The following is a 25,859-nucleotide window of genomic DNA, read 5'->3' as shown; positions in this document are numbered from 1 at the left end:
CTTCCTGACCCACATCATTAGTACCACTTACTTTTCCAGCCTTTTGTTATCCCTGGACCAACTTTTGTGAGATGTGTTGGTGCAGGTCAAATTCATTTTTTTAAAAAATGAAATAGAAAAATATCTCCCTTTCCCCTTCTGATATGTTCTGTGTTCTCCTGTGAATACAATATGGCTGGATGACATTTCCAAATCATTGCATTCTTTTTTTCATTACATTCCTTTACATTGTACACAGCATTCTGAAATTTTTGGAATTGGGGCTGTATAATAGACCATGTCAGCAATTTACTAAATAGGCAGCACTACACCCAAGAAGACACTGGATGTCAGTACTCACCCTATTAGGGATTGGAATTCATTGCCCTATACATTTTCTGGTCTGGAGCTTATATAACTTCAAATGGACATAATGGTGGAGGGGTGCATTGCTGCAAATATGTTTATAGATTATTCTATATCGAACATAGGCAGCATCGGATCAAGGTATTATTTTTATTCCTGGTTAATTGCAAAGAGTAAGTAAAAACTCAATTATAGATACGTAACCATTACTTTTGAAGTCATTTTCGGTCAGTGACTTGGTTTAAAGTAACCACACTTCTTTTGATCTGACCATGGAGCAGCCTGCAAGCTTACTCACTAATTACAGAAGAAATGCCACCGCCGACGTTACTATTCATTGCCCAGGGCTCGCCAAGTTGTGTACTTTGGTAAAATATTCTTATTATAAGGCATTACCACATGCTACCACATGAGGGCAGCAGAATTCCATTGTGTTTAGCAGATAACGCTGTCATTTATCCTTTGTGGGTGATAAAAGAAAGCAAATGCTGACTATAAAATTCATTATTAACATGGCCGGCAATGATGGATGATGATTTTGAGATAGTGGACAATTAAACATCATTTTTATCTCCACGAACCATAGAAAACAAGAAATTATTGTTACAATGATATATTTTTGGTCTATAGTAGCATACACAGAATGGGGACCCCATAGAGTGGGGGCACATAGAGAGGGGGCCACATAGCAAAGATCAGTGTACAGAAGGGTCTACTGTTTGTTCCTCCTCTCCATATTTGCTATGAATGCAGTTTCATTGGAGAGGGGAGTGCTATACAGGTTCTCACACCAAATATTAACCCCTTAGTGGGGTCACCTGAGTTAGTATTTTATGTTAAAAGGGTATAGCCATAGTTTAAATTTATGTCTTCCAAACCGGATACTCTGAAAAAATCGCCAGCTCTGTACATAGTGTAGTAGGGGATCTAATGCCAATTTAGATAAAAAAGGTGATATCGAGCATCCCTGATGGGCCCCCCTACTCTGCAAAATGGGGGGGGGGGGGCAATAGTAAGTTATTCCCGAATGGCAAGTGGTTGCTTTGCAAATTACCTACAAATTGAAGACAAATATCCCCAAATCCCCTATAACAAAAGGAGGTATTTAGAAATTGCCAGGAAATCGAAATGAAGGCTTTCTCTGCATCCATAGTTGTGGGAAACTTTGTTTGTTTACCCAAAACTGTAGCTGCAACCGCTGATCTGACACCCGTAGTAGAATGATGTCCTCGGGTGAGCCCAGGGGCGTAAAAAAAGGCTCAGGGGCCCTGATGCAAAAGGTGAGCTGGGGCCCCCCTCTATCTGTATCTGTACCCGTACCCATACCTAAACCATGCTGCACAGAGGCATAACTTGAAGTTTCTGAGCCCCAATGCAAAACCTGTAACAGGGCCCCCAACTATAATGCTTTATTCATAGTACTGGGCTCCTTATATGGAGAAAAGAGGCCTTAGGGGCCCCCTAAGGTTTCTGGGCCCGGGTGCAACTGCATCCCCTGCACCCTCTATAGTTACACCCCTGGGTGAGCCCCAACTGTGAGGAAACATGCAGGCAAGGTAAAAAGGTTTGTAATCTATCTTCCAGCACTTTTATCAAAAGTTCATAGTCTACATTGAGCAAAGAAATTGGCCTCTATGTCAGACCGTTCTCCGGTTTTGTGAACACAATTTTGTGGGTCTCACCCACCGCACTTTTATAAAAACTGCGCAAAAGAAAATATGTGTTGTCCATAGCAACCAATCACAGCGCAGCTTTTTTATATTACCTCAACAGGATAAGAAATAATAATAATGTTTATTTATATAGCGCCAACATATTCCGCAGCGCTTACAAAACAGGGGAACAGAAACAAAACTACAGTTACATCTAGTAATCAATTGGTGGAGACAGTAGGGGTGAGGGTCCTGCTCCAACTAGCTTACAGTGACTGAGAGTAGGGTCCCTCCATCATTTGTAAGTCTGCCCTAATAGTGTGATGTGATTGGTAGTTTGGAAGAAGGGGGAGGAGTTGTGAGTGAGAGATATGGAGGGGAAGTGTGTTGTTGGTGGTTGGAGAAGGAGGTGTACGCAGGAGAGACAGGCCGATGCTCCTGCTGGGGATAAGCCGCAGTTATGTCTCTGCTACTAGAAGGATTATCTCCTCCGGGGATGAAAGCACAAGAGATGCTGCTTAGGGGTTGGTAAGAGCCGCATGCGCCCCCGCTGAACTGCAGCTAGAGGGGAATCGCAGAAGCCCGTTACAGCTAACAGCTAAAGTAAGAGTGATTTGAAAGTCCATGGAACACAAGAAAGTGTCCTTCAGATAACAGCGACTGAGGATGTCTATGTTTTGGGAAAAAGAACTTTCTGTTGTCAAGTGTGTTCGGAAAGGTAGAGCTCCGAACACACCTGACCATTATTTTTTATAATCTCTGCTTGCTGTTAGTGAATGGGAAAATTCCTTTTTATTATCAGAAAACCTGTATGGACCCAAGACTTCAAACAACTGACAGTTTGCCACAATGTATCAGTGCAGATAACATGTATCAGTCTGGAGTCCCAACTGTTGGTTATGTGGGCTGCTCTATTTTTTCTGTTTGATAGATCTGGTTGTATATTTTGTAGGTGTTTTAGATTCAGTTTATTGTTTTTACATGAAACGTTCCCCGTTCGTCTGCTGCGAGGCTGGATGCAGCCGCTCTGTATAGTAGGAAACTCTGGTAGCTGCGGCATTACTAACTATGCATGGTCAATGGTCGTGTAACCAGGCACAGTCAGGCTGGGTTCACACTGGCGAGTGTGATATCGGTCCGAGAAACGCGGCCCAATATTGCGCTTGTAAGGGTGGATGTACGCAGGCAATTAAATAGTGCGATTTTGTTTTGTGCACGAAACTCACACGAAAATAGAACCCATTATATTATATTAAATGGGTCTATTTGCATGAGAGATTTTTCTTACCCATAATTTTCCACGGGCCTCCAAAATAATCACGTTTCAGTCACGCCAAACTCGGCTTGCATGTAAATGCGAGTGCGATTTTTTAAAAACTTACCCATAGTAAATAATGTGCATGTTTTCTGCGATCTTGCTGAAAAATAGGATATGCTGCATTTTATTCATTTTGTGGCATTGCTGCGACTGGAGAAACACATGTATATAGACCCATTGAAAACAGAATTTTCTCCTCTGCAGCAGCGCATCTCAGCCACACGACGAATGCTTCGTGGGACCGTACCCTTATAATATATTGGATACATACAGATTATGTCATTTCTATGGAAAACATCCTATCCGACATTTTTTCCTAATGCACTCCAATTACCCTTTTCTTTTCCCATCCTTGATATATTCTATTGTTCTCTTTTGTCAGCCAGAACCATTTCCATACGATTTCCCCTTTTCTCGCTTCTTCAGCGATGAGAATCTTTTTACTGTGTTTGCTTTCATAAGGAACCTGAATGAATTGCTGTAGATTTAAATAACATCAAGGAGGAAAGAATCTCCATTTACATAACGCACAGAATACAATGACTTCAAATAACCCGAACGTCAACAGCGAAAGCCATTTACATGGAAAATAGCGACAATCTTTATATTCCGCCTTCTGTTATGGAATAGAAATTGTAACTTCCTGTCATGAAAGTTGATTTTTCTTTAAAGAGCAAATTCCAGCTAAAATGCAGAAAAACATGATAAGAAGATAGCAGTGCTTCTGACAAAGTATAGAAAAATTGTCATCCGATAATCCAAAAAGTCTGATAATCCAGAACTACTTTCCAGCACAGAACTGCAGTGTAATTTGATGGCCTATCCTCAGGATAGTTCATCAGTAGTTGATTGCTGCTGACTTGAGAGGAGGCCGTGGTGCAGCCTCTTCAGGACTTAATGGCAGACCTCTACCGATCAGGTATTGATGACCTATCCTGAGGATACGCATTAATATTTTCGGCCCGGGAAACCCCTTTAACATTTTAGGTGGACTCATTTGATATGATTCTTTGCAGGCTTTACAGAAGGAGGCATGGGGTTGGGCTCACCTATTATGGTCACTTCATTGGCATATTTGTGGGATTTCTAATGGGCACAGTTCTGCTCAATAGTGACAGGGTATACAAAGAGTTTTTGTGAAGGGTGTCCTTTAAAAGCAACCCTTAGGTTTCAAGTCAAAATTCCATCCCAGGACCAGTGGAGGAGGAGGTATATTACCTGCTGATTTTTTTCTCTGCCATCCCTCTGATCTGGTGGTTCCAAGTCCCATTTTTGGCTGCCCAAGATGGTTGACTCAATCTTCAGACTACCTAATCTCCCTCGGTACATTGCTAGTGTTAGACTAACAATGTGCTATACCTGCTCTATGATTGGCCAGCACTACTCACGGGATCTGCAGTGGCCAATCAGAGAGCAGTGTGTTTTAGGTAGCTAGAAAATTGCTGCAGCCATCTCAGACTGTTGAAAATCAAGTGGATCGTAGGAGTGGCGGAAAAGAACAGCTGCAGGCAATATACTCTCCTCCTCTTCCTGTCCTAGGACCGAATTTTGTCCTGAAACGAAAGAATCGCTTTAAAAAGGGGTTGTGCAAGATGGAAAAAACATGACCGCTTTCTTCTAGAAACAGTGCCACACCTGCTAATGGATTGTGTGTGGTATTATAGCCCAGCCCCATACCACATACAACCTGTGAAAAGATATGGTGTTGCTTGTGAAAGAAAGCGCCATATTTTTTTGAAATAGGAAAGAAGAGGGCCAAACCCGATGCTATCGGAGGCATTTGTTCCAGATGAATGTCTAGAGACGAAAAGCCATAGAGAGGGTTGCGAAAATTAGATGAATTGTGGAGGTGCTACCAACCAGAAGAACCCACCAATGGTGGGCATGCTAGATATTTGAAAATCAAAAAGTAAAAAAAATGATGAATAGGCGTGACTTTCCAGGGTGAACACCTTCATCAGTCAAGCTGGAGAAAGCAGGTCGCCAGCAGCACAAATTGTATATCCCTCCAAGGGCTGGACATAGATCATGCAGTAGCCAAAGAAACAGGTGAATGGATCCTTTTCACCAAATCACATGCAGCAATGAAAAAAAGACTTTGGCAGCATCCAGGGTGCAAATTGATATCCAAAATTTTATTCCCCCATCACAGAAGAACAGGCAACGTTTCGGCCATGTTGGCCTTTGTCAAGCTCGACAAAGGCCAACATGGCCGAAACGTTGCCTGTTTTTCTGTGATGGGGGAATAAAATTTTGGATATCAATTTGCACCCTGGATGCTGCCAAAGTCTTTTTTTCATTGCTTCATCAGTCAAGCTGGGTGGGGCATCAGTCCTGGAACTGAAGGGATATGGATCCCAAATGTTCTGGTGGTACCAGTGGTGGATCTGGGGACTGTGTCTTTCAGAAAAATTTCCATGTGCTTGGCTCAATGACATTTGGTCTCATGTCACCCATTACGTGTACTGTCTTTGACACCGTCGCCTCTATTTGCAGTGGCATCCTGAACAGTGAAACTGGATGCTATGGAATCAGCCTTTCTTCACATCTCATATGCAAGCTAGAGTTGGTTCAACAGGGTACTAGAGCCTCCATGCCGGTCTATTTCACATCTTGTATCCAAGCTGGAGGCGGTACAACAGGGTACTAGAGCCTCCATGCCCGCCCGTATCACATCTTATATCCAAGCTAGAGGTGGTTCAACGGGGTACTAGAGCCTCCATGCCAGCCTATATCACATCTTGTATCCAAGCTGGAGGTGGTTCAACCGGGTACTAGAGCCTCCATACCCGCCCATATCACATCTTTAATCCAAGCTAGAGGCAGGCCAACAGGCTACAAGAGCCTCCATGCCTGCCTGTATCACATCTTCTATCCAAGCTAGAAAAGGCCCAACAGTGTACTAGAGCCTCCATGCCTGCCTGTATCACATTTTGTATCCAAGCTAGAGGAGGTACAACAAGGTACTAGAGCTGAATTAAAAGTTTGGGCACACCAGCCAATAAACTTGTTTGTGGTTAAATACCATTGAGAGATGATTCACTTTGTGGCATTGGCCACTCTCCCTTATGCTACAAGGGTGTAATCGACTATACTATCTAGCCCAGGGGAAATTTGAGCAGGGAGACTGTTCTAGATCTATTAGCCTTGGCTCTGATGGAGGCAAGTTTTCCTCCAGCAATGCCAGTCCCTGAAGGCGGCAGGGGTATTCCCATCTTACCCCTGGCAGGGCCCCTATTACCAGTTATCCTGGAGGGTCTCTACTCTGCTTTGGGGAATGCTCCGTGTTGGGAGCCATGAGCTGCATGTGGCCCCCTCCCAACCCTAGGACGGGTTTCCACAAGCTGTACATACAGTGGCCATTTTGCTGAATTCCTTGACAACCCCTTTAAACTGCCCTGGATGAATTAAAGCTAAGCAGTGATTGTTTGCTATAGGTAACCAGGTCTGTTTTTCTGATTCTTACAGCAAATCCACCCTATGAGAACATACCTTAGAGGGGTTTTCTGTAAGTATTATACTAATGACCTATCCTTTGTTCCAATGGTCAATGATACCTCCAAGGCTGGGACCCCCCACTGATCACACCTCGAAGGACACTCATAGACCATCAATAAAATATCCCAGAAAACCTCTTTAGATGTTACCATGCGGCAGTGGCAGCTGGGCGCTGGCTCCCGCGGTCGGGGCCTGTCCCCACGGCTTGTTGTCTGGCTGTCGGGGCGCGGGTGGCTGATTGGCACGGTGCACGCGCTCGTAGGTCCGGGTGGCGCCGTGCGTGCCTATGATTATGAATCTATTCATGAGCTCCTGTATACTGGATCCTGCTGGAAGGTAGCACCTCCCCCGCTCCGACCCTGGGCGGACACTTCTGTTTATAAGGCTGGCAGTGAGGTGCATTCACTGCCAGTTATTAGTTTCCTTCAGGTTGATAACTAGTCTTCATCTGGAGGTCTCCTTCCTCTGTCAGCTTGTCTGCTATTTGGTTTCCATCTGCCAGGTTATTCTATCTGCCTCGATCCTATCAAGTATAGTTTCATGTTGGTTCTTTGACATCTGCTTGTCCTGTCGGTAGTCTACCCATTTCTTCCAGGTATGCCAGCGCTCCTTCTCGGTCCCTAGATAGCATAGGGATTGCTGCCCAGTTGCCCGCCTGGGGTTAGCCAGGAGTGGAGGCAAGTAGGCAGGGACAGGGGTTGCGGGTAAGATCAAGGGCAACCCAGGCTGGCGTATCCAGGGTAGATTACAGTAACTTAATAACTGGCCCTTAAAATTGCCTAGCGGGGTTTGTTTTTGCTCTCCAATGGAGGCCATGAGTAACCTCGCAAGTCGGTTGCAGGATTTGGTGGGTGTGGTCCAAGACCTGGTGGCCCAGGAGCAGTGGCAGAATCCGTATGTTTCTGCTGAACCTCCCAGCCCTGAGCCTAAGTGTCCTCTCCCTGAGGTGTTTTCCGGGGAGAGAAGTACGTTTTTTGCTTTTCAGCAGGCATGCAGACTGTATTTTCGGATGTGGCCCAGATCCTCCAGCTCAGAGTCCCAGAAGGTGGGATTGATTATGTCCCTACTGCGGGGTCCCCCCCAGACATGGGCCTACTCCTTGCCCGAGAGTTCGGCTTGCCTGCAGTATGTTGATTCATTTTTTCAGGTACTGGAAGGTATTTTTGATGAGCCGGACTGGGCGGCGTTAGCAGTATCTCATGACGTTACGTCAGGGGCAGCAATGTGCTGAAGACTATTGCTCTAAGTTTAGACAGTATGCTGTTGAAACCTCCTGGAACGATAGTGCCCTCAAAGATGTGTTTTTGTTGGGCCTTTTGTGATGCTGTCAAGGATCTCCTTCTTTCCCATTCCGCTCCCACAACACTTAGTGAGGCAATGGAATTAGCAGTAAAAGCTGACAGGGGGTTGAGGCCTAGACAAAAGGAACGACAGGCCTGTAAAACTAGGGAGTCCTATGGACCTGCTCCTACCTCTCCTATGCCATCTCCTGGAGCCGAGCCTATGGAAGTGGACCAGCTAAGTCCCAAGGAACGGCAACAGTTCCGGATGACTCACCGTCTTTGTCTCTACTGTGGGGAAGCCAGACACCGGGAAGCAACCTGTCCACGGAAGCAACGGCAACATCAGTCTGAACCGGTGGAAAACTACAGATCCTAGGCGATTGTCGGGAGGATCGCCTAGAATTACAGATACTCCCTAAGTTGTTGGTGCCTTGTCGGGTTAGCTTACGGGATTTTATTCGGTCCGGTCAAATTTTGTCCAACCCCTGATAACCAAATTCTCCACGCTAAAATCACCCATACATTTTACCAGTATTGATTCAACTCCTTTATCCGCAGGTGTTGTCCAGTGGAGGACTCCCATTTTACAGTTCACTGTGGGTGTTCTCCATTCTGAGAATCTGTCCTTCCTGGTTATGGAAAGGATGTTTGTTGATGTGGTGCTTGGTATGCCCTGGTTGGCATGGCACAACCCCCAATTTGATTGGTCCACCGGGAATTGACACATTGTGGGCTGTCTTGTCATAATCACTTAACTACCATATCCCTGTGCTCAGCAGATACCGTGTTTGTCCCAGAGTGTTTGTCTGATTTCCAGGACGTATTCTCCAAGAAACTGTCTGAGACTTTGCCTCCCCATAGGGAGTGGGACTGTGGAATTGACTTGATTCCTGACAGTCCCATCCCTAGGGGAGCCATTTTCAATTTGTCGGGGCGTGAGCACGAAGCCCTTAAAGGGGTTGTCCCGCGCCGAAACGGGTTTTTTTTTTTTTAAACCCCCCCCCCCGTTCGGCGCGAGACAACCCCGATGCAGGGGTTAAAAAAACCACCCGCACAGCGCTTACCTGAATCCCGGCGGTCCGGCGTCTTCATACTCACCTGCTGAAGATGGCCGCCGGGATCCTCTGTCTTCATGGACCGCAGGGCTTCTGTGCGGTCCATTGCCGATTCCAGCCTCCTGATTGGCTGGAATCGGCACGTGACGGGGCGGAGCTACACGGAGCTACACGGAACCCCATAGAGAAGAGGAGAAGACCCGGACTGCGCAAGCGCGGCTAATTTGGCCATCGGAGGGCGAAAATTAGTCGGCACCATGGAGACGAGGACGCCAGCAACGGAGCAGGTAAGTATAAAACTTTTTATAACTTCTGTATGGCTCATAATTAATGCACAATGTACATTACAAAGTGCATTATTATGGCCATGCAGAAGTGTATAGACCCACTTGCTGCCTCGGGACAACCCCTTTAAGTCCTATATCTCAGGTCCCCTGCCAGGGCGGGTCTCTTCTTTGTAGAGAAAAAGGATGGGACATTGAGGTCTTGTGTGGATTATCGGGTTCTGAATAAAATTTCTGTGCAGAACCAGTGCTCCTTACCTCTGATTCCGGACTTGTTGGGTCAGGTGGTGGGGGCCCACTGGTTTTCTAAACTGGACTTAAGGGGGGCTTATAATTTAATTTGCATTCGAGAAGGAGATGCATGGAAGACCGCATTCAACACCCCATTAGGACATTTTGAATGTCTGGTCATGCCCTTCGGACTCTGTAACGCCCCTGCTGTGTTTCAGGGTTTTATGAACGCCGTCTTCCACGACTTCTTGGGGGTATTTCTGGTCATGTATCTTGATGACATTCTGGTGTATTCCCCAGACTAGGATTCACATGTGTGGCACTTGAAGTTGGTTCTGAACCGTTTGCGCGAGTACCAACTGTTTGTCAAGTTGGAGAAATGCATATTTTGTACCAAACGAGTATCTTTCCTGGGCTATGTGATTTCACCCACGGAGATTCAGATGGAGTTTGATAAAGTAGCTGCAGTCTCTCAATGGGTCAGACCAGATAACCTTAAGGCTCTCCAGCGGTTTTTGGGTTTCGCAAATTTTTACCGAAAGTTCATTAAGAATTACTCGGTTATTGCTCAACCCCTGACCGATCTTACTAAGAAAGGGTCTGACTTGGTGAGATGATCGTCTGAGGCCCTAGAGGCTTTTAGTCGTCTAAAAGAGCATTTACTACTGCCCCGGTGTTGGTACAGCCGAACGCGCAGTGGCCATTTTTCGTTGAGGTAGGTGCGTCTGAGGTAGGAGCAGGAGCTGTGTTGTCTCAAGAAGTCAGTGGGAGATCTGGGTATTGCCTATGTGCGTTCTTTTCACGGAAGTTTAGCTTGGCAGAACGTAACTATGACGTGGGTAACCGTGAATTACTGGCGATCAAATGGCCCCTTGAAGAGTGGCGGCACCATCTTGAGGGGGCTAGACACCCCATTACTGTGTATACCGATCACAAAAACGTGTTATATCTCGCCAATGCTAAACGACTCACCGCTCGTCAAGCCAGGTGGGCGTTGTTTTTCGCCAGGCTTAATTTCGTTTTGACTTATATTTCGGGAGAAAAGAATGTGCAGGCAGACGCCCTGTCACGGAGTTTCGGGTCGCCGGAAAGTGAGACAGTTACTCCTGAGAATATCTTGGCACCTGGGGTGGTGGTGGCAGCGGTAGAAACCAACCTCGTCCCCCAACTATAGAACTGTCAGCAGGACGCCCCTTCGGGGGTACCAGAGGGCAGATGGTTTGTGCCAGAGACCTTACATCTCAGAATCATTGAAGAATCTCAGTCTTCGGTTTTCGCAGGGCATCCGGGGTTACAGGGGACTCTGGATCTTTGTCCCAGACACTTCTGGTGGCCAGGCATGGGTCAGGAGATCCGCGACTTTGTTAAGGAATGCTTTGTCTGTGCACGCAATAAAAGTCGTCGTCGTCCTCCGGAGGGGGCCTCTGAGACCGTTAACGGTACCTTCGTGCCCGTGGTCGCAGATATCGGTAGACTTTATCACCGACCTACCAGAATCTCAGAAGTTCACCACTATTTTAGTGGTTGTCGATTAAAGAAACTACCTTCGGCAATAGAATTTTCTAGGATTTTTGTAAAAGACATCATTCGCCTACATGGGGTTCCCGAAAACATTGTATCTGATCGCGGGGTTCAGTTTTGGCGAGCCTTCTGCAGAAATTTAGGAACATCGCTTTCCTTCTCGTCAGCATTCCACCTGCAAACCAATGGTCAGACTGAGCGGAAGAACCAAGATTTGGTGCAATATCTACGGTTGTTTGCTAGCGAGAGGGCTCATCAGTGGGCAGAGTTCCTGGCGTTGGCAAAGTTTGCACTGAACAACCGCATTTGTTCTTCCACTGGGGTGTCCCCATTTTTTTGTGTATATGGGCAGCATCCTTGCTTTCTTACAGCGATTCCTACTCCATCTGTCTGCCCTGCAGCTGATGTCGCCACAGATAAGCTGCAAGGAGTATGGAAAGAAAAACTTGGAAGCAACGGGGGCTCGTATGCAGTTGCATAGTGGGAGGAGACCATTAGTGTCTGGACCTTACAGCGTAGGGCAGAAGGTATACCTGTCTTCCAAAAATCTCAAATTAAAGGTCCCGTCCTTGAAGCTGCCGCCGCGTTACATGGGTCCCTTTGTCATTACACGTGTAGTGAATCCTCTTGCCTACGAACTGGACTTACCAGCTACATGGAGGGTTCACATGGTCTTTCATAAGTCTTTATTGAAACCTTTTGTCCCTTCGGCGCGGGTGGCTGGTCAGCACGGTGCGTGCGCTCGTGGGTCCGGACGGCGGCGCGCGCGGCTGTGATTGCGGATCTGTTCATGAGCTTCTGTATACTGGATCCTGCTGGGAGGTAGCGCCTCCCTCTCTCCGCCTCTGAGCAGAGGCTTTTGTTTAAAAGGCTGGCAGTGAGGTGCATTCACTGCCAGTTATTGGTTTCCTTCAGGTTGATAGCTAGTCTTCATCTGTAGGTCTCCTTCCTCTGTCAGCTTGTCTGCTATTTGGTTTCCCTCTGCCAGGTTGTTCCATCTGCCTCGGTCCTATCAAGTATTTTTTTGTGTTGGTTCTTTTACATCTGCTTGTCCTGTCGGTAGTCTACCCATTTCTTCCAGGTATGCCAGTGCTCCTTCTCGGTCCCTAGATAGCGTAGGAACCACCGCCCATTTGCCCGCCTGGGGTTAGCCAGGAGTGGAGGCAAGTAGGCAGGGACAGGGGTTGCGGGTAAGATCAAGGGCAACCCAGGCTGGCGTATCCAGGGTAGATTACTATAACAGCAGAAGAGCTCATTTTTATGAGTCACACTTTAGACTGAATCCAGTGATGATGAATGACATATATAACGCCTCATATATTCGGGATTGCACAGAAATAATTTATCTTTTTTTATTAATCTCATTTGCATTTTAGAATAAATATCATTGCTTCTCATTACATATGTGCTTATGAGACAAATACAGGGTCATATGACATGATATATCCCATTTACAGTCATCATCAGCATATCCATCGATAACATCACTGGCTATATTCCCTCCCATATGGCTTTTACCCCAATATTTTGATATTTTAAGAAACACTTTCACAATTAAAGGGGTTGTCAACAGAAAATCTGTCTGCAGAAAATATACTCATGGAGGCAAATTACTCTAAACCCTCAAATAGTTACTTTTCATTTCAATCTTTAGCTGTATTTCATAGTGCATGACTCCAGATTGAAGCAGCTCTCTCCACCTATCCTAGCAGTAAGTCCCAGCATAAGCGCAAAGACTAAGGCCGGCTTCACATGGGCGAAAGCATATGTACGTACATATTTGTGCTGCGGATTTGTGTGATAGGCATTGCGTTTTTGCAAGTGTCTGTGTGTATTTTAACACTCAAGAAAATACGCAAGCATGCTCCCTTTTATTTTAATGGGCTAAATGGTGCGTAATACCCACCAAAATAGGATATGCTGCGGGGTTTTTTGCTCAATCAAATTTACACAAACAATTCTTTTTGAACGATAATCATTCCATGCAGAAGGGCCCTTAATCTTAAGCTGAATTATATCCAATCAGTGTTCTATAACAAAATCCTTGTTGCTATATGAATCATAGGATGCTTTTACATGCACAAATATCTTGGCGATGAAGAGTGCCGATTAATTAGGTACTCATGTACAGGGCCTTTACAAGGACCGATTAAGACTCTTTTAGCTGCTGACCGCTGCAGCCCTTTTTTTTTTGTTTTTTTCATTTCCATTTTTGTCCCCCCACTTTCAAAACATAACTATTTTTATTTTTCTAATGACCTAGATAGAAGAGGGTTTGTTTTTTGCAGTACCAATTAACATACCATAATATATCGGAAAACTTTTAAAAATGGCAAAATGGGGCAAAATTGAAAAAAAAAATGCAATGACACCATTATTTTTCTTTTTTTGGGGGGGGGGGGGGGCTTATTTTAATGGCATTCACAGTGCAGTAACAATTACATGTTATCTTTATTCTGTGTGTCAGTGTTATTATAGCGATACCAAATGTATTATTTTTTTTAATGCAGTACTACGTAAAAATAAAATACCTTTTAAAAAAATTGTTTTCTCTCATCATTTTTGACACCCATAACTTTTTTATTTTTATGTTGATGGAGTTATGATATTGCATATTTTTTTCTGATGGCCTTCACCTTGCAGGATAAATAATGTGATATTCTAGTAAATTGGACTTTGAGGATGCAGCAATTCCAATTTTTTAGTTTTTGTTTAATTTTTTGATGGGACAATTGGGAAAAGGTTTTTTTAGACATTAAATAGTTTTTAATTTTTTCTAATAATTAAAAAATTTTTTATTTGACTTATCTTTAATTTTTTTGAGTCCCCATAGGGGACTTGGAGTTGCAATTTGTTCATACGATCATTCATCTCCCATCATTGTTGGCAGCCCATCCCCAGTTCATATGGGAAAGTGATGTGTAACTGATAGAGATGAGCGAGCGTACTCGGAAAAGCACTACTCGTTCTAGTAATTTGCTTTATCCGAGTATCGCTGTGCTCGGGTCTGAAGATTCGGGTGCCTCTGCGGCTGACAGGTGAGTCGCAGCGGGGAGCAGGGGAGAGCGGGCGGGAGAGAGGGAGAGAAAGATCTTACCTCCGTTCCTCCCCGCTCTCCCCTGCAGCTCCCCGCTCCGTGCCGGCACCCGAATCTTCAGGGACGAGCACAGCGATACTCGGATAAAGCAAATTACTCGAGCGAGTAGTGCTTTTCCGAGTACGCTTGCTCATCTCTAGTAACTGCCAATTAAAATTTTTTTGTGACTCATAAAAGATGCGATCACCTGACAAAAGGGCGGTCATCGGCCACACCTTCATATGACTTGATGATTGGGAAAAATAATGTTCTAAGTACCATTCTTGCCCAACTATTGAACCATATAAAAGGCCCGATACTCATAAGCTCCTGCAATAAACCAGCTTTGGCACTATGCTCACACCTCTCCGATGGGAAATTAAGTTGCGATTTTGACTGATGGGGCAAAATGTCAAAATCGGACTTTTCTCCTTTGTATCCTAATATTGGATATGGTCAATTTACTGGTAACAACCCCTTTAAAAACTTCTCACCACCTATTCTCCTGTACTGTGTACGGTTTATAGAAAGGACCAACGTACTCACTGTGCACGACCTCCCATGATCCTTAGCAGCTTTTCCGGATACATTCACATGTTATATATATATATATATTATTTAAATCATCTTATTCCTGACATAAAACACACTGGATAAAATATATTATAAGCTTTATTATTATATTTTTTCATCACTTGCTTGTAGCTAAGAAATGATTTATATGGAAACTGTACGTAAATGCTCTAGAAAATATGTGCTACCTATGACAGCCGCATAGTGACATAAACACTTTACAATATGAATTCAGAAATTATTGAAATACCGATAAAAAGATCCCCAATAACTTAATATGTTCCAACATGATCAATAACAACCAATCCGAGATGAACTCATAACAGCCTATCTGGCGGTAGACTGCTGTACAGTAAAGCAGTGGTTGCTATGGACTCTGCATCTGGTTACTAAGTAGGCCTTAGATAGCTTCTGATACCTAGATACAGAGGACTGATCTAAACTAGTTGTTTCTATGGACTCTGCATCTGGTTACTAGGCAGGTCTTGAAGAGCTCCTGTTACTTAGACACAAAGGACTGAACTAAACAAATAGTTGCTATAGACTCTCTACATCTGGTTACTAGGTAGGCCTTAAAGAGCTTTGGTTATTTAGACACAGGGGATTGATCTAAACAAATGGTTGCTATGGACTCTCTGCATCTGGTTACTAAGCAGGTCTTAAAGAACTCCTTTTACTTACACACAGGTCTGATCTACATTAATGGTTGCTATGGACACTCTTGATCTGGTTACTAGGTAGGCCCTAAAAGCACCTTTTACTTAGACACAGCAGAGGCAACCATTTTGTGATCTGACAACATTGACATTACTGAGGCACTCTATGGCTAATATTCACTAGGCTTGACTACTATTCATACAACACTGGCTACCGATGAGAGGATGCACTCCCATAATGACTGTTGGTCCAGCTCATAAAATGGCCACCCCGCTGTGCATGGCGAGATGTCCACTTTCAGCATCGAAGGTATGAGAATCTCAAGCCTTTGTCAGGATTACCTCAAGACTCTTTGCATTGTTTTTTGCGCTGATTATGGTTATCCTATTGCCAAAACTTAAACCTAATTGTGCTTTAATGATCTGACAAGCCTAACAAACCACATGAATACGACAAACAGGAACAGCGAGCCATTCACAATTTCAGAACTTGCGCCTATCGGAGGCATCTGTCACCGCTTGCTCTATTTTTTCGATGCTTTGATAAAAATGGAAGGTTCCATATTAAATGTATTATTTGTAACTTTTTGCCTTTTGTTTTTTATAAAAAAGTGGAAGAATACATATAATATTATTTATGGAATTAAAAGTTGTGCAAACTAATGCACATCAACTAAAGTGTCCCAAAAGTTGTTTTTGAAGACTAAATATTTTACACCACACCCTACGAATTTTTTTTGAAATTTTAACTTAAAAAAAAACCAAAAAAGTTTATACAATTCTAAATTTACAGTTCATGGCTGTGGTTGCTAATGAGTTAAAACCAATTCTATTATTTGTATAAAAATACAGCGTTTTTTTCCCCTTTAGATAGTCCTATTTTCTGTTGTTTTTGTGTGTCCTTTATTCATATGGTATAATAGAGCTGCTGACAGATATCCAGAATGATTTATGGAAGGTCAATGCATGCGATGCTACTCACTATCCTCATAAAAAACTGTAAGTAGTCCCATAAAAGCCATGACGACTGATGGTAGAATGATGTGGAACTCACTGTTCCTGGCCCTACATAGAAGGAACAGCATCACCTGGATTAATCCATCCTGGAACCGGATGGGCTGAATGTACTTGTGGCGAGCCAGCCACAGAGGTAAGATGGCAGTGCTTTTCTTGGATATATTTAAGGGCAATATCATATATGTTGCTCCCGAGAGGCCCTTTCAGATATATATTTTTTTTAATCAATGAAACACGTGTGCTAATATCCCACTGCCATAAGATACGTCCATATTTGAACAACTCTAATATAAAGTTATAGGCTCACTCCTTCACGGCATCTGTCAGACATCGGTCAGTCCCATCGCTACACTCTAGCTTTGCTTTCCTGGCTTTCTTGGGTTCAATCCAAGAATTATGTATAACAGTTCCACCGGGAGCTGGATCCACTTGCAACACCGAAACCACCCTCTTCTTCATCTTATTCTTCAAGACGTTGCGGAACTTCTGCCGAGTGAAAGCATACAAGAGAGGGTGAAAGATGGTTGTGCCATAGGCCATGGTGATGAAACAGATACGTAACTTCACCAGAAGGTCACTGGGCCCCACACAGAGGATAAGAAGGTTCACAATAGAAATTGGAGCCCAACAGAGTAAGAAGGTTGTGATAATAATAAGAGACATCCTGAAGACGCGCTTTTGGCGTTCTCGGCGATCCCGGTGTCGTTTCACAGCTCGTCTCAAGGCAATGATAACAGAGACAGAAGCCTGGACCCTCATGGGTGGGTTTTGTATCACCGGTGGAGGAGCCAGTCTCTTGGTCTCCCCCACGGTGCTTTGGTCTGATGATTTCCTCTTCATCCTTTTCTTGGTTTTCCGACGTTGGCTTCTCTTAAAATGGTTTCCAATCTTAATATTGAGAGCCTGGAGGATTTTGGAGTAGGTGACCAGCATAACAGCCACCGCTGCAAAGAAGATGGGAATCTGAATGACCAAGTGATAGTACATGCCCAGCTCCGTGTGGTACTCGTTGACGCTGACACAGAGCAAAGTCCGGTTCTGCCATGTCGCCATGTGATCTGGATCACCGAAAAATTCCACTTCGAAGAAAGGAATGAAGAAAACCATGAGGGACACAAACCAAACGCAGGAGAGGAGCAGCACCATCCGACTAGGAGTAAGAACCCGGTTAGCTGGTCTCACTGAGATGTCGTACCTGTCCAAACTGATCACCAAAACGTTGATGGCTGTAGCGATGCTACTGAAAGTGACACATGCCTCGTGGAAGCAACAAACCAGAGCAATGTTCTGTTCTAGTGGAATCAAGATGATGACTATAGTCAGCGGCACACAGATCACACAGATGATGATATCCAAAACATGGAGGTTCATTGTCACCATGTTACTGACAGAGTCCACCAGGTTTGACTGCATACAGTAGAGGACAAGTACTGTCAAGTTGCTGCTAAAACCCAACACAATTTCCAGCATGAGGAAGCTGGTAAGGGAAACCTGGAAGCCCAGTGGATAAGGAAAGTACCAGCCGGCATCTGTGCTGGATCCATCGTTAGTTTCCAAGATGGCGTCGTACATATCTGTCTCCTTGGCTGACACCATTCTGTTCTCTGCATAGTCCTAGAAATGGGGAATTTCGACTGTGCGTCTCCCTGTGTGGCAAACAAAGGGGAGAACATATTAGATGAGTGACACATAGATTTCTAGTACACTATATCACTGAAACATAAGGCAGACATTTTGTATTCTGGACTACTCTGTATAATAAGAAGTTATTAGTTTCATAGAAACTACAAATGCCAATGAGTCATCAGTCAGCCATTTTGTATTCTGAACTATTGTGTATTGTGATGTAGCCTATTAGCTCTATAGAACTCTGGACACAAAGCCAGCCTTAGATCAAATTGCAACTCTCGCAAAAAAAATTTCAGCCATCCCATCATAAGGTAAAAACTATATATATTGCACTGATAAGTAATCTGCTTTATTCTGCTTGCACAGTAAGTAACTATTAGCAGCATACCCACACCAGAACAACTCAGTGAATACATAGTGTACCGGAACCAAGTTCATGACATAAAAACACCGAAATCAAGCTCATGATATAAAAAAACACTAAAACCAAGCTCAGAACATAAATAAAGCACCAGAATCAAGCTCATAACCCAAATACAAAAGCAAAACCAAACACATAACATAAATACAGCACTAGAACCACGCATATAACATAAATACAGCAACATAACCAAGCTCAGAACATAAATACAGTACCAGAACCAAGCTCAAAACATAAATACAGAGCCAAGCATATAACATAAATAGGGCAATACAGCCAAGCTCTGAACATAAATACAGCCCCATAACCAAGATCATAGCATAAATGCAACAGCAAAACAAAGCTCAGCACGTAAATACAGCAACATAACCAAGCTCATAACATAAATACAGCCCTGCCCCAGTACCAAGCTCAGCACATTAAGGGCTAATGCCCACGCTGTCCACGCTGCAACATGCTCTTATTTGCCACGGGAATACGAGCGCCCGGCTTCCATTGTAGTCAATGGAAGCCAGTCGTCATACTATACTTCCGCTGTGTGCACAGTGGAAGTATCGTGTGAATATGTGTCTCTGACGGACGATTTATGTGCTGTACTGCGCATGCGCGCCGGCCCAGCAGACAAAATTCACGCAGCGGATCTGAAAGGTGAGTATGGGGTTTTGGGGGGCACCGTGGTGGACTCTGCTGCGATATTCCACTGGCAGAGTCCGTCACGGCCGTGGGCATGAGGACTAATACTGTACCAGAACCAAATTCATAAATACAGCACCAAAAATCAAGCTTATAACATTAATAAAGCAACATAACCAAATTCATGACATAACTACAGCACTAGAACAAGCACAAAACATAATTATAGCAACATAGCCAGGCTCATAACATAAATACAGCCCCAGAACCAATCACATAACATAAACACAGCAGCAGATCCAAGCTCATAACATAAATACAAAACTAAAATGAAGCTCAGAACATAAATACAGCCCCAGAACCAAGATCATAACATGAATACAGTAGCAGAGCTAAGTAATTGAGTTTTAGAGATACCGAAGGGCTAACAGTGCCACCTCTGAAAATCAGAGGAAGGATACAGAGCCAGGAGGAGGATGATTCCTGTAGCTCCACAAGATGCTGCCACACAGATGAAGATCATCTGGCCAGGTATACCTAAAAGGGGCGACCGTACTGATCGCACTAAGGCCGGCTATGTATGAACATCACTGAACTACAAGACAGCCATTTTGTATTGCACTCTAGACCAATCACTCTTTGGTGATACAGCCTGCTAGTTCCATAGAAGCTAGGTGTGATTGTTCCCAACAAGAGAAACCATGTAATCTTGTAGATATGATACCTTTTAATGGCTAAAAAAATACATGATGTTATTGCAAGCTTGCAGCAATTCAGGGACCATAAAGCTTTCACTCCCGTATCAGTTGCAGAATTCCTTTTAAGTGCAAACCAATCACATCCATATCTGTGCTTTGTCATAAGTGTGTATGTTATAAGTGTGTATAAATATTCATGCCTCTTCGGATCTATTCCATTTTAGCCTGACGAAGAGCCCGAGAGGTTCGCAATACATCATGTATTTTTGTTAGCCGTTGAAAGGTATCATATCTACAAGATTACTTGCTTTCTCTCACTGGGAACAATCACACTTTTCTCTACTGGGTAACACAGTACCAAACCTTTGTTTTCATTTTAGAAGCTAGAAGCATCAATGAAGCAGAGGTGGCCATTTTGTGTTTTGAAAGATTTCGCATGCGGCACAGGGAATATTTAAACCTTACTTTCTAAAAGGTATGATTTAGGAGGAATTACAACAAAAGCAGTTTGAAAACCGGCGGTACTTCCATGTTGTATCGGCGTTGGTGGTTTTATAGGCACAGAAGTGATGACTGATGCCCTTTAAACTTTCTGTTTTGCATCAATATAAAAACCAGACGACTCTTCAGCGGTTGTGCAGAGTGATCAGAAGTAATGCGCATAAGCAATTCACGGAGGGGCTGCTGCCGCGTGCGCCGACGCTGGATGTCTTCATTTACAGGGGTCAATTTGGATTCAGAACACGAGCGGAGAAGTTTGCATAAATATGAGATGAATAGACAGTAATCCCGGCTCTGACGCTGAGTGAATCACCGCACTCTGCCAGTGACTGTGGTGACACAACCACTGTGCGCATTAATGATGGAGCACTGCGGACAAGAGGTCGGGCTGTGGCTGGGGGCATCATAATCATGACCTGCGGCCTTAAAGGGACACTTCGATCATTACTGATGAACCCAGTACAATGCAAATGATAACTCTATGTTTATAAAGTGTCATCATCATATAATAAAAAGTAGTGTAATTTTCTAATGTACATTCTGCTTCAATTCTTCAGCTTTTCAAGATCTCTGCTGGCTGTCAGTGAATTACATGATTCTTGTTTGTATCCAGAAGCTGAAAATCCCACTTAAAGGTGTTGTGCCAGATTATAAAGTTATTCCCTATCCACAGGATAGGGTAACTTTATGATAAGGGGATCCCCCACTGCTTCCAAGAATGGGGGATCTAATGGTCTCCGAGTGAATGGAGCGGAGGCTGCATAGGCAGCACGGGAGTTCAAGCGCTTTGGCAATCTCCGACGTTGTCATTGAAGTGAATGGAGCACCTGCGTAACATCCATTCCATTCATCAGGGACCAACCAGACTTCCGTTCTTGGGATTGTTTCTTATATAAACTACAACATAAGCATAGCCCAGCCCCACTCAGCTGCTTCTGTCCTCGAGGCCTCCTTGCCCACTTTATATATAGTGATATTGCCATTACAGACATTTTTGGATGTGTTCAGTTCAAAAGTTTAGTTTGGTCCGAATTAGTTTGAACAACAGCTAAACTCCACTATTTCCACTAAAACCGGTGTATAATACTGTCTAAGAGGTGAAGGAGAAGAAGGAAGAAGAAATAAAGGAAGAGGGATGAGAAGGAAGACGAAGGTATAGGAAGGAAGAAGAGGTATAAGAAGAATAAGAAGAAGAAGAGAGAGAGGGAGATTGAAGAAGAAGGTCTAAGAAAGTAGAATAAGGAAGGAGTGGGGGTAGGGGTGTCCTAGCTGGCTATGTGAGCAGACTATGTTAGAAGAATTCCCGCCACCATATGACTTAAACGGTATCCTAAAGTTCTCCTGGGATGATGATTTATAATGCAAGCTAAGGGAACATACATTCCCCTTGTGTCACCTCAAGATGCTGAGATGGTGAAAATAGGGCCAGGAATCCCATCGTAGACCCTGGAACGGTTCAATTGCAAGCAGGACCAACTTGGAACCTCATCTAGTTCCGGCGCCCCTTCACCAAAACTGTAGCACGAACAGTGTTATTCCCCCATTCATAAATAGTCTGATTGCATATATCTCTTTTGCAGACTCTCTGACCATTCCCCCCAGCTCATTACCCTTTCTATGGCCCACCTGCCTCCTCGCTAACTTGGCATGTACACCTATTCTGGCTTTCCCAATTTCTGGAGCCAGAGAGAGTCCCAGAATAGCCGCAAGGTTTTTTCGCATCCAATTCCCCACCCAGTGATTTGCTGTTCACTTGAGAAGTAGCAAAAGCATATCTAAGGGGTTGTCTCAAATAATCTGTGTCCTCTGTTAAGCGGATGACTAGGGAGTCAGAGGAATTAGCAGCAGAAGCAGCAATGGAGCAAACTTACATTCAGAATCCTTCAGACTCTAATTTAACTAATTGGAGACTTCAGCAGCGTTCATACTCGCAAGTCCTTCATTTATTGGCTAATCAACGTATTTTCTTCCAAAAGCAACACAACTTTGAGCTCGGTAACCAATGCACAAAAATGCTATTTTCCTCATCAAGGATCTCTCTGGCTCTGGGTGGTCAGATATACAGGTCATCCAGTGAGAATATAAAGTGTTTTCATGCCTTCCATTCTTCTTTGTACTCCTCTAGACTGCAGAAGTCTGAGGAGGACATCGAGGGATGCCCTCCCCAGGACACTGGTTTATCTATTCCCCAATTTTCTGAAGATGAGCGGAACTTTCTTGAAGCCCTCATAGATTTGGAGGAAATACAACAAGCTATTGCTGCTCTGGTAAAGCCCCAGGCCCCAATGATCAGTTTGCTGATTTATATAAAAGATATTTTGAGTCTCTGGGTTTTCATCTCCTAGCTATGTATAGTATAATGCCAGTTTTACAACGGCTAGTTTACCTCCTTCCTTATATGAGGACTCCATTGTCCTAATTCCTCATCTTGGGTTCAGGGCTTAACTCATAATGGTATTTAGGCAAAGTTAGCGCTTAATGCTGACAACCGTATACTATTTTTCAATGATTCTGATCTCTCTTTACAGGCAGCTATCCAACTTATTGATGAAGTTGACTCCTACTCAGGAATTCTTATCAACTGGGACAAGTTTGTCCTCTACCCTTTAGATGGTAATGCTGACCTTACATTCTCTTATGATTACCCCTTGCCAGTTCTCTTGTACTTCAAATATTGTGGGATTAATATTACTCATATAGTTGATGAATTCAATGACTGCAATGTGGCTTCACATTTGTCCTGGGTTAAGGAGAAGACCAGGGCCTAGAAAACTCTGCCTATCTCTTTTGCTGGTAGGGTCAATCTGGGTAAAATCATGATTTTGCCTAAGTTATTGTACACCATGCAACAATTTGTGTTCCCATCACTAAATCCATCATTAAATCTTGAAATAACCACATAAAAAAAGGAAGGAGGAGGGAGAAAGAAGAAGAAGGAAAAGAAGATAAAAAGGGAAAGAAGATCAAGGAAAAAGGAAAAGAGAAAGGGGAAAAAGAAGGAGAAGAGGAAGAAGAAGGAGGAAAAAAGTGTAATAGGAAAAAGTAGAAGAAGAGGGAGAAGAAAGAAAAAAGTATAAGAGGGAAGAAGAAGAAAAGAAGAGGAAGTAAAACTAGGAAAGGAAAAAGGATGAAAGGATAGGAAGGAAAATAAAGTATAAGAAGGAAGAAGAGGGGGAAGAAAAAGAAGATGGCAGAAGGAAGAAGAAGGAAAAGAAGAGGAAGTAGAAGAAGATATAAGAAGTATGAAGAAAGAAGAAGCAAAAGAAGAGGAAGTAGAAGAGGAAGAAATAGAAGGAAGAGGAGGGTATATGATTAAAGAATAAGGAAAAACAAGAGAAAAAGAAAGTTTCCAGCCTCCTTCTCTTCAAGTTTTTGATAGTGTGGTGAAACTTATTTAGTTTTTTTTAGTGCAGAGTAGTTATTATAGGTAAACATATTAAAAACACATGTAATAGTAAGTATAACTACATCTTAGCTGGCCCTGCAACTGCATGAGCTGGAAATAATCAGGCCAGGTCTCTGAATGTAAATTATTGTCTCTATTCACTGAGAGCAAGCCAAGGTCTTTAAAATGATGAAAATTATAGACTTGAGGGTTATTGCAGTCTATCCTTTAGATCTGTGGGGTACAACCGCTGGGATACAAAAGTCAGACTTTCATTGATCCAATTGAGATAAATGCTTCAGGCTTTAAGTGCTCCTTTAAATCTCCATTTCTTGTGAGCAGCCATCATATCCTGCAACTTTATCACTGTGACAGCTCTCTTAGACTTTCATGATTACATTATTATCTTAATGCTGATCTGAGTGAAGTAACATCTACAGAAAGTGTGAATTCATTTAAATGAGATAGGCTTTCTTTACTGACCTCCCTGCTGTCCAGGGGAACGTCTGCTAAATCTGCCTCAACTTACATAATGAACCACGCTATGAGTGTGCACTCAGATTTTGCAGGGGCCACCTCACTTCTATCCATTTATTGAGGTATTTAAAATCTATCTATCTATCTATCAATCTATCTATCATAGTAAGATACTGCTGCGCCAGTTCTGGAATCGCTTCCTTTCTAGGTGGTCTGGTACAGGTTTTGTGTGTTTCTGGCCTGGTGGGAGTGGTGATAGGTGAGACAAGCCTGGCCTCACCTGTGGGTATTTGTCAGGTCTATTTAGCCTGGTCTTGTGCTTAGCTCTGAGCTGAATAATCTCAGTCTCTCCCTGGCTTTGGATGTAGTCAGAGCTGGGAGCTGGAGGTCCTGTTAACCTGTGTCTTCTAAAGCTAAGTACAGTGTTATAGCTTTTCATCTTGTTTGTTGGTTTTCTCCTATCCCACGTAGGGTCAGCTAGTGGCCAAGGTATGTGACCAGGTTTGCCCTTCTCAGGGCAGGTTACCTGTGTTTAGGTAGGTTTTTCCCTACAGAAATACAGCACCAGGACCAATCTCATAACATGAATACAGCACAAACCAACCTCAATACACATATATAATACCAGAACCAACCTCAGTACATAGATCTAATACCAGAACCAAGCTTATAACATAAATACAGTGGCAGTACTAAGCAACTGTATTACAAGAGTACTAATGGGCTTACAGTGGCACTTCAGAACATCAGAGAGGAAGAGACTGAGCCAGGAGGAAGATGATTCATGTAGTTCCACAAGATGCTGCTACAAAGAGGAGGAAGATCATGTGGCCGGGTGGACCTAACAGCGATTGGCCCTCAGCCTACATTCACCAGATTTCCTCCCTTTAACCGGTGGCCAGTACCTTTGCGACTGAACGAGTAGCACATAGCTAAGGCTATCTATCTAATCTATCTATCTATCTCAAATCACATAGGCCCTTGGAACAACTTAATATTATTTCTTTACCGCCACCCTCCCCAGCATGCTGCTGTGCGGGCATTGCACAGTTAGAGAAATGCAGATTTAAATTCGGCTTCACACAGGCGTATTCGCGCATACAGAAATCTGCATGCGCAATACAGAGAACCGAGCCTTTTGATTTCAATGGGTTTGCACACGTGTGTATTTTTTCGGTCATGCAAAAAAAAAAAAAATCAACATGCTTTACTTTCCTGCTCATTTGCACACCCATAGCCCCTATAAAAGTCAGTGGGGATGTGCAAATGTGTGCAAAACACGCTATGAGATGTGTATAACACTGCATCATTGCGCAGGAAAAAGAACACATCTAGAACTCAGACTCATCAGCCATTTCGATCGGTACAATTATGTAATTGTTTACTGCACACAAATGAACATGCCTTGGGGGTGCAAAAAGTACAGTAAAATACGCTGATGTGCGTGCAAAAAGCATTGTTCATTCCACAAATACGCAGCTCTCAGGTGCGCACAAATACGCCCGCACTCATGTGGAGGGGGCCTAAGGCTGAATGCCCACAGACAAATCGATTTGGAATTTGTGACCAGATGCCCACTGCGAATTTTGCAGCAATGTCCGTCTAT

General features: G+C 43.6%; 1 protein-coding gene across 1 annotated transcript in view; it reads right to left on the bottom strand.

Moving 5' to 3' along the window:
* Positions 1–14,431: 14,431 nt before the first annotated feature.
* LOC136621338 (G-protein coupled receptor 22-like) overlaps positions 14,432–25,859 on the bottom strand; it is a 218,994-nt gene continuing 207,566 nt past the window's right edge. Inside the window, exon 3 of the mRNA XM_066596784.1 lies at positions 14,432–18,155. Within this exon, the coding sequence (XP_066452881.1) occupies positions 16,813–18,105 (1,293 nt within the window). The 5' untranslated portion in view covers positions 18,106–18,155 and the 3' untranslated portion in view covers positions 14,432–16,812. The remainder of the gene's footprint in view (positions 18,156–25,859) is intronic.

This window comes from Eleutherodactylus coqui, chromosome 3 (genome assembly GCF_035609145.1).
Source record: "Eleutherodactylus coqui strain aEleCoq1 chromosome 3, aEleCoq1.hap1, whole genome shotgun sequence".
In the NCBI taxonomy this organism is placed as follows: domain Eukaryota; kingdom Metazoa; phylum Chordata; class Amphibia; order Anura; family Eleutherodactylidae; genus Eleutherodactylus; species Eleutherodactylus coqui.
The sequence above is the reverse complement of the archived record's forward strand: the minus strand, read 5'-3'. Positions and strand labels throughout refer to the sequence as shown.